The sequence below is a fragment of the Pteronotus mesoamericanus genome, unplaced genomic scaffold, assembly GCF_021234165.1.
Source record: "Pteronotus mesoamericanus isolate MK-2021 breed Mesoamerican mustached bat unplaced genomic scaffold, CSHL_Meso_final scaffold_165, whole genome shotgun sequence".
In the NCBI taxonomy this organism is placed as follows: Eukaryota; Metazoa; Chordata; class Mammalia; order Chiroptera; family Mormoopidae; genus Pteronotus; species Pteronotus mesoamericanus.
The window spans coordinates 2,485,382-2,500,131 of record NW_026555307.1 but is presented as its reverse complement, the minus strand read 5'-3'; the positions used below and the strand labels follow the sequence as shown (position 1 = coordinate 2,500,131).

The 14,750-nt window shown below is 48.1% G+C and overlaps 1 protein-coding gene and 1 pseudogene across 1 annotated transcript in view; one reads left to right on the top strand and one right to left on the bottom strand.

Moving 5' to 3' along the window:
- Nucleotides 1–1,611: 1,611 nt before the first annotated feature.
- On the bottom strand, nt 1,612–6,249 carry LOC129083012 (leukocyte immunoglobulin-like receptor subfamily A member 6; annotated as a pseudogene).
- Nucleotides 6,250–13,396: 7,147 nt separating this feature from the next.
- Nucleotides 13,397–14,750, top strand: part of KLHDC4 (kelch domain containing 4) — a 50,096-nt gene continuing 48,742 nt past the window's right edge. Inside the window, exon 1 of the mRNA XM_054588938.1 lies at nt 13,397–13,555. Coding sequence (XP_054444913.1) covers nt 13,457–13,555 — 99 coding nt within the window. The 5' untranslated portion in view covers nt 13,397–13,456. The remainder of the gene's footprint in view (nt 13,556–14,750) is intronic.

Here is a 14,750-nt window from a genome sequence, read left to right as displayed (position 1 = left end):
CTGACCAGGAACCCGCAGTGAGAGCAGGAGGCGGAGCCGGGCACTAACATTTGAGCTGAACTCCTTGTGACAGATAGGGAGGTCCAGTCCTTGTGCCCAGGCAGGGACCCTGAACAGGAGCCTCCCTCCAGTGACAGTGTCTGGGAGGATGAGACAGCAGCCAAGCCCCATACCCAGCTCTGCCTGTCTGCACCCCACAGATGCTTAATAGACGCGGTTAAATGGCTGAGGGAAACCACACAAGGGAAGCCTGTCACCCCGTGTGGCACTTGGGGTCAGAGCATGTTTCTTATAGACACAGGGCCACCGGTGTCAGCACGGGAGGAAGCCAGCATGTGCCCATGGCTGTCCCAGGGATGAGCCTGACCCCTCGTCCGGTCAGGAGGGGGGAGGACGGGGTCCCCTAACAGTGTAGGGTTGGACCCCCATTCTTTCCCCCAACATCGCAGCCCTGCCCGTCTCCACCTGGTGAGTAAGATCTCTTTTCCCTGGGGCGGGCCCTGGGGACAGTCTCTGTCCTTCCTCTTCTCAGAGTCACCAGACATGACACAAACTCTGGACTCTCAACCCCAGGGAAGAAAGGAGCCCACTTTGACCTCAAAGGAGGTCAGGGGCAAATCCATCTGCCCAGGGACCCTGGTCTGGGGGACACCTGGCTGTGGGCCCTGAACACCTCTCACCAGCCCGTGGTGTCCTAGGGAACAAGGGGAGCTTCCCATGCAGGACAGGACAGGACAGGAAGGCCCAGCAGCTGTGGCTGCTTCCATCTCAGAGGGGCTGGGACGTCCATGGGGTCTTACCTCCCCTAAAATAGAAATTCACAATGTCCCCTGGCTGAGTCTCCACAGGGAGCTGCTCCAGCTCCCGGCCCCCCGGGGAGGCCTAGAGCAGATGACAGACAGGGACACGGATGACTTAGCTGCAATGCCCCAGTGCTGTGATGGGGACACACAGGGCATTCTGGGCATCAGACCCCCTGGCTGGCACCCTCTTCCAAATCCTCACAAGACCCCTCACTGGACCTTCCTTGAAACCTCGGGATGGACAGTTCTGACACTGAAACAGAAGTCCTCTGGACAACTGTCCTCCTCTCCCTGGGCTCCCTGGGATGGAGTCGGGCAGCCGGGGATCCCCACTGGTAGGGCTGGACCCCACCCCTCAGCCTGGGGGTCAGAGTGCATCTCAGCCCAGGGCCATGGGTCTGCTCACGTTCTCTGCAGCCTGGCCAGCAACCCTGGTACAGCCCCTGACATTGGCCGCAGGTCTCCTTATGCCCTCCAGGGGGCAACATTGAGACACAGAAAATTAACACAAGGACCTGGCTTAGGTGAAGAAGATTTAAAAAATAAAAAAAGGAGTCTGATATTCATATCACAGATCTTTCTGGGTCTCTACCATGTGTCCGCTCTGTCCCACCTGCTCTTAGTGGTCCCTGTGCAGCTCCCCACTCCCTGGCACCACCCATGGAAGAGGCAGGTGACCACAGGCAAGCCCCCCAGGCAGAGGCCCGAGGCTGCCCTGATGATCAGGGAGCCCATGGACAGGCGCAGCCAACAGACATGGGGTGGGGGGTGGTCTCCCTAAAATCATCGTCCTCAAGGACCCGGGAGCTCACAGCCACCTGACCTCCCACCACAAGCGGGACACTTCTGTCTTCACACCTGGGAACGGCAGGTCCAACTGAGACTCCTGGTCCTGGGTCTCTTCGCTGGAAGCAGAGGCCAGGCTGGTGACACTGGAAGACAGAATGTGGGTCCCCTCACCAGTCATTACCCAGCTTGGCCCCATTCTCACCCCAGAGCCATCTCTGACCTTCCTGCTGGGAGGAAATGCAATCTCCCCAGAGCATCCAAGGACCTAGGGGAGACCCAGTGTCCAGCTGGGCTTCTGGGTCACAACCAAAAATAATCCCCAGGTTTGGGGACTCCTGAGACTTGCTCTATGGTGCTGACAGACCAATGACCAGGACACAGCACAGGACAATGGTGCAGTTAAGTAGGTGAGTCATCCTCTTAGGAAGCAGGGGTTCTGGTCAGCCTTGCCATCGAAAGTGCTCTGCAGACCAGAATGATCAGCAGCCCCTGACAGCTTGTTAGATGCGGACTGCCAGGGTGGGGCGGGGCTGGGGGCGGGGAGGGGTCCATCAAACACCTGCAGAGTTAGAATGTGCATTTGAACAGGATCTGTGGACCCTCCCTGTGCAGAGAAGAGGGGGAGGGGCTTACCCCTCTTCCCCTATAAGGGGTCTAAGCCTGGCTGGGCACCCAGGTTAGCTGGACAGCTGTGGAAGCACCATTTCTAAGATGTCACCTGGGTGTTGTAATCTTTAGAAAGTTCCACAGATGATCCAAGGCACAGGGGGTGACATCCCCTTAACAAGAGTTCCTGTTGCAGTCCCTGGGCTCCTGCTCCAAAGAGAAAAGCCAAATGGGGATGAGAGGGGGCTGTTGGGAGGCTACTGTGCACCCCACACAGAGCCGTGGGGAAGGCCCTGGACACATACACCGCAAGCTTCTGCTTGTGCAGTCGTGAGCAGAAGATCAGCACCAGGTGTTAATGAGCGGCGTTAGATCAGACCTCGGTTCCGCAACCTAGGTACTTGAGTTTAGCTAAGAGTAGAATTCAGAGCTAAGAGCTCAAATTATACGAGAAAGTTTGTTTAGGTAGTCACAGAGGTATGAAGTGAGCCGTAGAAGAAGTGCGCTCTGGAAACAAGTTACAGAGGCAAAGGGAGGGCTCTTGGAGCTTAGGAGAAACAGAATGAAAATATGTGCCTTGAGGAAAGAAAAGGGTGGGAAAGGCCCGGGCGTGCTGGCAGGGGTGGGGGGTGGTGGGGGTGGTGGAGAGTGAGAGATAGAGAGGGAGAGAGAGAGGGAGAGAGAGAGAGGGAGAGAGAGAGAGGCACTGAGCTGCCTTGAAGGGGTTTATCTGGAGGCTTCAGGGAAGGATTTCAACAGAATATGCATTCAATCGCCAGGTGTGCTCTTTCAAGGTCATGGTCTCTACTGATTGGTCAGTGCCAGGGCAGGGGGTCATTAGTCATTGCAGCTGGTCTTGATATCTGCCCTGCCTTCACTTGTCATGGCTTATACTAAAATCTCTCAAAGGCTCACCAAACCCAAACAAGCAGCATCTGTCCTCAGTGTGCCCCGTACCTCTTGCTAAGTGGCCCAGGCAAGGCAGTAGTGGCAACCAGCTTCAGCTGGCAGCTTGGTCTGTGCTGGGCACCTACAAGCCAAGCACAAGTAGCAGCCACTAGCAGGCAGCTCTGCAACTCATGTTAGGTGGCTCTGGTCAGGACACAGTTGCGAGCAGACCTTGTTCTGGACCTCCTGGGAGGTCTCAGAGCCAGCACAGCAAGTGGGCAGCTTCAGACCACACCAGAGCATCCTCCAATCACCTCCACAAGTGACATACTCAAGGGGTGGGCTCAACATACACCTGAGCTCCACTGACGTGAGTTCTGCTCCATCGGATCAGCCCCTGCACAGCAGTTTCTCTGCTGCGGTTGCCAGCCTGTCCTTGCAGCTGATTGTGAGAGTGGGAAATCCTCCCAGTGATGTGCCGACAGCAACCGAGAGGAACTATAAGAGGAAGGTGTACACAGCCCACGCAGGGGGCTCGCCTGCTTTGGTGATCAGGGAAGCTGCATCACGGGGCTCTACAAGACACCCGCCACATAAGGCCACTCTACCAAGCCTGGGAGACAAAGCAGCTTTACTTAACACATAGAAACAAATACAGAGAGGCTGCCAATATGAGGAGACAAAGAAACATGGCCCAAATGAAAGAACAGAACAAAACTCCGGAAAATGGAGACCTACAATCTACCATATGCAGAGTTCAAAATACTGGTTATAAGGATACTCAATGAACTTAGGGGAAGAGTAGATGAACTTAGTGAGAACTTCAGCAAAGATAGAGCAAGCCTAACAATGGAGGTAGAAAACAAAAAAGAACCAGTCAAAAATAAAGAATACAATAACTGAAATGAAGAATACATTAGAGGGTATCAACAGTAGATTCAATGAAACAAAGAATTGAATTAGCGATTTGGAAAACAAGGTAGCAGAAAATATGCAATCAGAACAGCAAAAGGAAAAAAAGAATTTAAAAATGAGTATAGTTTAAGGGGTTTCTAGGACAACATTAAGCATATTAACATTTGCATCATGGGAGTGCTGAATGGACAAAAGAGATAGCAAAAATTAATAACAGAAAGCTTCCTTAAACTGGTGAAAGAAATAGACATACAAGTCCAGAAAGTATAGAAAATCACAAACAAGATAAACGCAAAGAGGCCCACACTTAGACATGTCATAATTAAAGTGCCAAAGGTTAAAGACAAAAAAAAAAAAAAAGACTTAAAAGTACCAAGAAAAAGGCAGTTAGTTATCTACAGGGGGCATGTAAAGTATAGCATAGGGAATACAGTCAACAATATTGTGACAATTGTGTATCATGTCAGATGTTACCAGGTTTATTGGGATGATCACTGGGTAAGTTATATAAACGTCTAATCCCTATGTTAGTACATCTGAAATTAATAAAATATTGTATGTCAACTGTAATTTAAAAATTAACTATTTTTAAAAAAGACTCTCAGCTAATTTTTCAACAGAATCTTTGCAGGACAGAAAGGATTGGTACAAAATACACAAAGGGGTGAAAAGTAGAACCTGTAAGATTACTTCACCCAGAAAAGCTGTCATTTAGAGTGAAAGCTATCAAAGCTTCCCAGACAAGAGAGTTAAGGGAGCTTATCATCCCCAAACCAGGACAATGCCTGGGGGAGGCCCTTCCGCCACCCCTTGGACAGGGCGAATCTGCCGTGGCCAACGTCAGAGCGACACTGCGGGTCAGGCTCCCCGCAGAGCCTATGCCGGGGCCCTGCTGGGTCGGGGTGAGGGCTTTCAGACACACCTGGGGAGAACAGGTGTACATGAGAGGGGCTGCTCCTCCCATAAACCCCCTTTTCTTACCCAGGGCCCCAGCTCTTACTCTCTGCTCCTGGCCCAGGAGCCCCCGTGCGCCCCTCACCCCCCCCTCACATGGGGCTCCTCTCACGGCAAAGATGCCAAAAATGTGTCCGGTGCCTCCATCCCTGGATGGGACAATAAAGGGACTTACCTGAGACCAGGAGCTCCAGGGCCTCACGGGGGTGTGACCACACCTGGGGACTGTTCCTGTGACGATCATAGTGCCTGAATGTCTCTCTGAGGCTGGGGATGACAGGGCCCGCAAGGAACAGGGCCTGGAACTGCCCCCTGGGGTACGGCTGCGAGGCCAGGAGAGCCTGTGGTCTCCTTCCATAGCCAGAATGAACCTGTCACATCCATGCTCTGAGCCACCCTGGAGGGTCACGCGCCCTCCTGGGGTCACGACAGGGCTCAGCAGGACTGAGAGGCTGGGTTTGCTGTAGGATCCTAGGAGAAAAGAAGGCACCACGTTAAATGGGGCTCAGACTTCCCTCCCATCCCTTGGAGCTGGGCTGTGAGAGGGGAGACACTCTGGGAGCATCCTTGTTCCTGAGGGCAGAGCCTGAGGCTGGGACTCCTGAGTGTCCCCTCACCTGTCACCACCAGCTGCAGGACGCCACCGTGGCTGCGAGAGTAATGGTGCTATCTCCCTGCATCAGGCAGCGTCATGCGTGTGGTAGAGAACTTGGCTTTTTTCCTGGGATCCAGTGGGAACTCTCTATCCCAGGGCGTCGGGCATCCATCCCTATCCAGACAGAACTCTTTGGTCCCCAGGGTCCCCTGACACCAGATGGTCATGGCGCTTTCCCAGGGGTCACAGAGCCTGGCTCAGCCCAGATGGTGGGGTTGGGGAGGGTTCCTGGGAAGAAATCAGAGGCTCGGTCACAGGACATTTCTCAAACACAGTTCCCAGCTGTCAGTCCCAGGACCCCCCAGGCGTCTCCCATTTGTCAGCCAGGATCTTCAGTTCTCCATCCTCAGCTGCCCGTGGGGAGGCCCCTTGTCCTCCATGGGGAGTGGGACCTGGGACACCTGGGAATCAACTCACCTGCCAGCAATGGGGTCCTTGGGCTCACACTCAGCCCCGGAAGAGAGTTCTTGTGAGAGATTTGGCCCTGAACAGAAACCTCTTCCCCGTGAGCCTCCAGAGTCCTGGGGTCTCCTGACACATCAGGGCCTGGCTGTGGGGCAGGGTCCCTCCCGGACTAGGGCTTCCCTCCCTTCCTCAAATTTCACCAAGGCACAGCAGGGCCATGAGAGTGGGCGTCATGGCGTCTCCTCTTCTTGACCCGCTGTTCATAAGGAGGAGACCCTAGTGTCCTCAGGGTAGACAGACACACAGGGTGCGACCACTCAGAGGCTGGCCCTCCCTGTCACCGGTTGTCAAGTCAGCAGCCCCTCAGCCAGGAAAACAGGCTTCCCAGGAGCCTGGCTCTCATTTCCAGATAGATTCCCAGGCTTCCCGAGATGCTGGTTGCTGGTGAGGTGACCCAGGACACGTGCTTTCATGTCAGAGCCCCCCACATGGGGTCTCTTTCATCCTCAACCCATCCATCAGCACCTGTCTGTGGGGTCCTCACCATGGACAGTGGTCACCCGGGCCCTGGAAATGCTCCAGGAAGATGTGGGTTCCTATGCCCTGCACAGCTCAGATCAGCAGACATGTTCACCATCTAACTGTGCAGTTCAATTTGAGTGTCACTCAATGTGACAATGAGCACAAAGGAGAAATACAGAAAAAATAACAAAATAAGGCATATCCTTTCTCCTGGCTCCTTTAGGATATCCTTTAAGGCATATCCTTTAGGTGGCTCCAGGGTGTGGCTCTCTTTCTATCACAGCTGCCTCCCCAGATTTCTCTTTTTTCCTTAGCCACATCATCCACTCAACCTTCCTGGGAACAAGCCTCTGAGTCTTCCCTGCTTCCTCAGTGTCCCTTGTTTTTTGGGTTAAAGTCTCCTTCTCATCCTGTGGTCTTGTCTTCATGCTTTAGGGGACAACGTTTTGAGCTAGAGTTCCAATTTTTACTTAAAACAGATGTTTATTTAAATTCCCATCACCCAGTTCCTGTTTAACCTTGAGCAGTTACGTCCTATCTCTGAGCCTCGGCTTCCTCATTTTGATTTTCAGAGTGATTGTGAGTCAATGAAGCTGGGCTCATGGGAGAGAGACATCAGTTTTCAGACCAACGAAGATGTGGGTGGGTTGGGACACGAGAGGATCAAGGTGTCCACAGTCAAGGGCAGGATTGCTGGGCCCACTTCAAACCTTGTGTGCTCAAATACCAAGTAAAGCTACTTACAATAGTTCTAAAATATGTAACGACAGACAAGCACAGAAAGAGAATGGAAGGTTCCCCAAATTGAGAGGAAACCACAGCAAAGAACAGAGACTAGAAAGGGTCAGGTTGTCTCATCTCTGCAATGGCCAGAGAGTATCCAGTCTACTTCACCCTGGCCACCTAAACAGCGGACCAAAGTGGTATCCTGTTAAGAGAAAATAAGATACTTTTAAATATATTAACACAAAGAAATAGGGACCTCCTTCCCAACACTGGACAGGCATGAGTTAAGGGTCAAAATGGGAGGGTGAGGTTGCCCACTTCACATAGCACCTGGTAATTTTTAAATGTGGTAATGTTTTTCTTTATTTTCCCTTGTTATCTTATTATTGTTATTAAATATATATTAATGCAGTCATTTCATAGCCTGTGAATGAAGCTCATTTCCCGTGTTGTGTAACTGCTGCCCCCTGCTGGCCAGATGCAGGGAGTTTCCTTGCGTTTTCATCAGGTACTCTGTGTAGCATGCCTTCTTTTCCCTGAAGACGGGGAAGGCTAGCCAGCCAGGAAGCAGCCTTTAACGTCATGGGGACCACCGTGAGTCAGCGAGTGGGTGGCAATGGAGCCACAAGCCCCGTGAGTCCCTGAACCCTACTTTCCGTGAGGTGGGCATGGCTTCCCTGAACCCATCCACTGTTACCTCCTGACCTCTTCACAGCACTGGTCTTACAGACTTGCTACATTTGGGGATGAATTGAGGGTAACATTGAGTACATTACTCACATGAAAAGATGCTCCACAGCCTTGCCAGCATTTGGTGTTGTCAGTGTTCTGGATTTGGGCTGTTCTCCTAGGTGTGTGGTGTTGTCTCCCTCTTCTGATTTGCATTGCCCTGATGACATATGATGTGGAGCAATTGACATGACTTATAACATTACAGTTAAGTGTCACTTTGTAGAGAGAGGATAATTGACAGACTGGGACATCAGAGGCACAGAGGGGACGTTAAGGGCCAAAGTGGAGGCTCACATAGGAGGGTCCAAGTAGCACAAAAGGAGCATAAGGTCCACATGCAAAGTTATAGCAGTGTTACAGGTGCCACGGTTTTGCCTTGGATCAGCTTCCACCCATTCCCGGGAATAGCCTACCTTATGTTTTTCCCCTCAGCACTGGCAGCGTTTCCAGGGCCCATTGCTGAAGATTTCCTTCTGCCCACCCCAGGCCTTCTCAGGTTAGAGCGAAAAACAGAACAGGAGGGGAGGGAGGAAATGGTAAGAAACAAATCAGTGGGAGCCAACACCAAATGTGTTAATGGGGATATTAAGGATCAGAATTAAGGGTTAGCAATGAGACCATTAAACCTCATGCGAAGCCCATTAGTAGGGGAAGCAGGACTTCATCTTGTTCAGGTTGCATCAGAACTGGATTTATCTCTCATCCTAGCAGCTGTAAATTTATCCATCAGTCCTATGTTTCTCTGCTAGATTTTTCTAAATATTCATCTACGTCTCATTTGACTTGAAATGTGTGAGATTTTCAACATTTGGTTGGAATGAATGATCTGTGTACAGTACTTATACAAACTAAAATATTTGTCAAAATATATATTCCCCTCCTCTGACCATGCCAGACAAATGTTCTCTGCATCAGTTTGTGAGTCATTTGGGGACTTAATAAAGTCACTGTTTACTCATAATTTATTAGCATTTATTTTAAAAAGATTTTATTTATTTATTTTTAGAGAGTGGGAAGGAATGGAGAAAGAGAGGAAGAGAAACATGAACGTGAGAGAGAGATATCGATAATTGGTTGCCTTCCATATGCGCCCTGACCAGGGATGGAACCCGCAACCCAGGCATGTGCCCTGACCAGGAATCAAACTGGCAACCTTTCACCTTTCCGAACTATGACTGACCAACTGAACCACACTAGTCAGGGCATAATTGATTAGCCTTTAACAGATAGTGCAGCAGTTTGTTCTAGGGATACAAAAGTGAAAAAGATAAGGCCTGATGGAGAATAAAATGTAGTGGAAGAGAGATATAGCATATGGATGATTAAATTGCAGTAAGTTTCTAGAGTAGTCTTGTGACCATTGTAGAAAATGCTGTTAATGGGAAAATTTATTTTTATTTTTATTTTTTTGTTGACACTATTATAGGTACCTCCCATTGCCCTCTTTGCTATACCCACCTGCACTCTCTACCTTAATGGGAAAATCTTGACTTTCTTGGAAGTTAGAAAAAATGAATATTATTCCTAGCATGTCTTTGAAATAGTGGGCAACACTTAGCCAATTCACCAATCCACTTTCTGAATCTCTCTTGCAACATACCAACCCTCAGATTCTGATGTAGAAATCTTTGATGATTTCCCATGTTTTATATTAATTAGATCATTCAGTAGTGTGGCTAAGAATAGGAGGATGTAATTAGCTCTGTGCCCAGGACGTAAATTTCAGAATTGTGCTTCCTTGAGAGAATAACACCTGGTCCCCTCCAGGTGACCTGCGATTGGATGAACAGTGAGAGAAAAGTCCTTCTGGACCATTTCCTTTTAGTGGGTGCAATCTATTTTCATGGGTCGGCAGCTGGAATTTAAGGGGCTACTTACTGCATGAACCCAAAGCTTAAGCTGTTGACTAGGAGATGATTGGGCTTGACAATTGAGCTGGTCCCTGGATCAGGCAGGATTAAAGAGCCAGGTGTCCAAAACAGTGATATTATAAGGATTTGAAAAATCAACTTATCTCACATGTCGATGTTTCTCTCCCTCTTTTTCTCCCTCTTTTCCTCTCTCTCTAAAAATAAATAGATACAATCTAAAAAACACACACAAAACTTTACACAAATCTGGGAAAAACAAAACAAAACAAGTAATCCACTTAAGAATCATGAACAGCATCACAAAGATTACCAGTTCCCAAATAAAATAAATAAGAAGAAATTAATGCCTAAATATATCTTATTGAAACTCAAAATCATAAAAGCAATTAAAGAAAAAAATTACCTTCCAGAAAGATCTTTAGAAGATTTCCAAATATTTGAACTAACACACTTCTAAGTAACCCAGGGGTATAAGAAAGAGTCAAAAGAGGAAGTACCTTGAACTGAATAAAAATCAAAACATGACATATTAAAAATTGTAGGGTGTAGTTGAAGCTGTATTTAATGGGAAATTGAGAGCACTAAACTCTTAAATATCTTAAATTAATTAAAACAGAAAAAATAACAAAGAGATCTTCAAATATTTGGACATTAAGCAGCATTCTTTAACCCCAAAGAGGGAAGAATTTTGCTTTTAGCCACACTGGAGTATTAGGCTGAATTTATCTTTTTCCTTCAGACAACTAGAAAACTGGACAAATATATGAAATAATGGTTTTGATTTCACTCTCTCCCTTTATTGCACTGTCTCCCTTCTCTTTCCTTTCCTTTTCCCCCTCTCTTCCTCCCTTCCTTCCTTCCTTCCTTCTTCCTTGCTTCATTTCACAAAGCATTTGAGGAACATGTTTTCTCATTAGAACAAAAATTGAAGCTGGTGGCTGGGTCTTCTGTTTTGTATCTCAAGTGGCCTGCTACAATGTCCACACATTATGCTATCCAGTTAATGAAACGATTGTCAGCCAGTTCAAATCATGACCTCATTTTGCAGCACATAGAATCTCTTAAATTTGTATTTTGCTTTTTATTTTTCTAAGCTTTCTTGTGTTTTCACTTGATTTTACTAAGAATTCTGTGTGGTAGGTGGGCAGATTTAATAGTCTTACTCTCCATATGGGAATTATGCAAAGAACCACCTCATCTTGAGGTCCTATGCTTGAGACACCTTTCCAATTACATTGATTATTGGTGGTGACGGAAAATTAGCAGTTAGTTAGGTCCATTATTAATATTTTCCTCCATTCTGGATTTCAACTTGAAGATGGCAGAGAGCGCATGACCACACAAAAGTGCACTTGAAAGTTAATGATGTATAATTAGACTTAAGATAATCCATTAAAGTTTCAAAAATGTGAATTTCACTACAAAAGGACTTTGTACTTAATCTTTTTACTATTTTTGGATTCTGATCTCATTTTAAATGTTCTATTCTCTTTCTTCTCATAATGAGAATTTCAACTTACACATAAATCACCATGACACATAATCCAGGAGCCTTCCAATTCAGCTTCAAGATTTTTTCAGATAATAAAAGTATGAGGCCCACATCCACCAGAGCCTTCTAAATCTTTAATAGGGAATGTACTCCCCTTTTGCAGTCATTAAGAGGGGACTTCTGTAATGTATTACAGACTAATGTGCTGTGATGGAAGGGTCATCTTGCATCAAGTGCATTGTTTCAAGGTTACCTAATAGTTTTAGAAAATTATAAAAGAATTAGGCATGTTCTTCAAGTCATGTTGCACTAAAAAGAAAGTAACAATTTCCTCAGGGTAACAGTGAGGATTTGGACTTTTGTTCATTTTTGAATATGAGATTCAGGAGCCAGATTTCTGTGAAATTTTGCAGCTCCATCTTGATCAATTTCTGGTTTTTTGTTTTTGTTTGTTTTTTAATCATCACAGGTGTTCTATTTGCTGACAGGCAGTGCCAGAGACGATGGCAGTTAGAATCCTCTTCTACTTTTTCTTCCCATTATATCCGCAAATTTCATTTTCTTCTTAAAGAACTAGGTTTTTGGACAAGGCTTGGAGTTGCTTGGAAAAGCATTCTTCCCTGGCTGTTCAATGATTAATAAATTGATTATATCTAAGGTAATTTATTTAAGGTTGAGCTCTGTGGCAGTTCACCTACAAAGTAAGAAGCTAGGTCATTTCCTGATTTATGACCTTTCCCTTTGCCAAATGTTTGCTTGTGATTGTCCTTAATTTGTCCTATTTCTTTGATTAGAAGCCATCTTCTAAGTAATGGTAAGCATTTTCACTCTGCTCTGTTCAAATGATAGCATTCCATGTCATACAAATGGTTTTCCCACTTATTACAATATGTCAGCCAAATACTAGAATACAATTTCCTAGCAGCAATGCTAGTTCTTCAGGCTTGATAGACTGACAACTCTTGGAAGGGAGGTGTCATCAGTCTTCTTCTGGCCATGAAGAATCAAGTCCCCTAACGCAGGACAGTTGAGGAAAGACACATAGAAAGTGGAATGGTAGAGCTGAGGTTTTCTTGTTGAGCCCAATATTCTTGATAGGGGAACTCAAGTGTTCAAGATTTTAGCTTTTGTTATAGTTGATAGGCGTAAGTGATTAACTCATGTGGAAAGCTGTTGTTCCAAGAATTGGAACACATGACCTACAGGACTCCAGGAGGTGGACAAGCAATTCAACCTTTGTGCCCTGGGGGTCTGCAAGCAACGGAGTGGTACTGAGACAAATCCCTGATGCAGATAAAGAAGTGTTGATCAGTAGGTAAATATATACTATGAAATTTGTCACCTGATTGCAACTCTTATTTGATTACTCTTTTCTTCTCCTTACAAAAAGGGTAGACTGATAAGAGACATTAAGGTGGTTTTCAGGATATGTAACTCCTCATCTTCTCAGATCACCAGCATCTGAATAAAAGCACCCATAAATACCAATCATCATTTCTAGTTATTGGTTCTGGTAGTGTCGGGCAGCTGAATGCCGACTTTTCCAGTTTCATACTCCGCACCTACGAGTACTGGCAGTGTTGTGTAGCAGAAGAGACTGTCTTCACTTAGGGTCTGCCAGTCCTTGAAGGGCATGAACATATTTGTGGAGGTAAAGCCACAACAATCATTCCATTTCGAACGAGTCCAAGGTAGAAAGAAATGTGGCTCCCTTACGTAGTCAGCCAATTGGGTCATTCTACACAGGGCTACACAAATTTCTCAAATACAATAAACACGGAAGGCAGCCTTCAAGGCCAGGTTGGGTCTCTCCAAGAACACAACTGATACGCCCCCCACAAAGCTGAGGAGGCAGGGTGGAGCGGAACCGAGGGCTGGTCCGCTACCTTTGCGCGGGGCCAGCCACTTTCTCCCTCCACGCCAGCCTGAGCACGAGGCTCTCAAACCAATTTCCTATGCAAGCATAAAAAGCAGCCGGACTGAGCTCCGCACGCCCGGAAGTGACGCATTTCGGCGCGCCGGCCGCAAATGTACTTCCGGCGCGCTGCATGCTTCTCTTCTGGATCCTAGGTATCCGGTGCCGTCTCAAGCAGGCAAGATGGGCAAGAAAGGTAAGAAGGAGAAGAAGGGCCGTGGGGCGGAGAAGACGGCCGCCAAAATGGAGAAGAAGGTGTCCAAGCGCTCACGGAAGGAGGAGGTGAGCGGGGCCGGTGGGACGGACCCCGAGTGCGCGTCCGGCTGTGCGAGTGCTTGCCTTGCTCTTGTCTGCTGGCTGCCTTGGTCCTGTATCCCTGGAGTTGCCGGGATTCTTTCGGCCGGGTGCTGGAGCAGCGGGGAGTTAGTATAGGACCCGGGGATGAGCGGGCGCGGCTTTGCAAGGGGCGTGATCTGGAGGCAAGGGTTTAACTTCCGAGCCTCACTGCTCATCTTTAAGAGACGGTGAGAGTTACCGCGTAGGCATCCGTGCAGTGAGTGGAACTCTTGGGGCTTCCCGTAAAAGTTGATGATTGTCACCACTCTCTTCTTGCTCTCCCTCTTTCCTGTCTTCCTCCCTCTCACTTTTTCACAGTAGGGTTTGCAAGTGGAGCAGGGCTGAGCTGAGAGCGTCCTGCTTTCTATAGACTTGTTCTCTGGCTCGTTAAGCTTATCATGGCTTTTATCAGGACAGTTGATCATGGTTCCTGAGTGTTTCCTGTGTGCCAGGCACTGTGCCCTCTGGGCTCTATCCTCACAAGCAGGTGAGTTAGGTAGCTTTGGCGTTCCCATCCGACAGTTAGGAAATGCGAATACACCTGTGAGGGCCACACAGCTGTGAAGTGGCAAGAAGTGGGAGTTGAAGCGGGTCGCCGGAAGGCAGAGCCTGTGGCGTCCGTGAGTGGAGCAACCAAGCCTGCTCCCAACAGGAGACACCGGTGGAAACACCTGTCCTCGGGTGACTGGGGTTAAGTGCATACAGGAGGGCGTTAGTGCCGGCGCGCACGAGGACGGGGAGGGCCGCTCTTGCGTTCACACCGGCCGCTCCTCATTCCAGCCTCTCGTTCCTCCCGCCTTATCCACCTTAAGGAAGATAATTCCTGAGGTGAAAGACACTGGACCAGGAGCTCTGAGCGACCTGTGACTCCAACAGCCTCCCCGCCGCCCCGCCCTTCCAGGTCTTTCTGTAAAATCCCAGTCATTCAGTAATTTGTCTTGAGTACTCAGTGCAGCAGGTTTGGCATTGGGGAGGACGCTCAGCAGGACAGCAGTTATGTAACTAAGTACCCACGTAGAAGGAGCAGGATAATGGACTCTTTCGTAGGGCGCTGTGAGGGCGAAAATTGGCAGGGCCACTTTGGACCCTACCTTGTCGACCTCTAGACTGGTGGAAGCGGCAGCCTAGTAGTTACGCACCA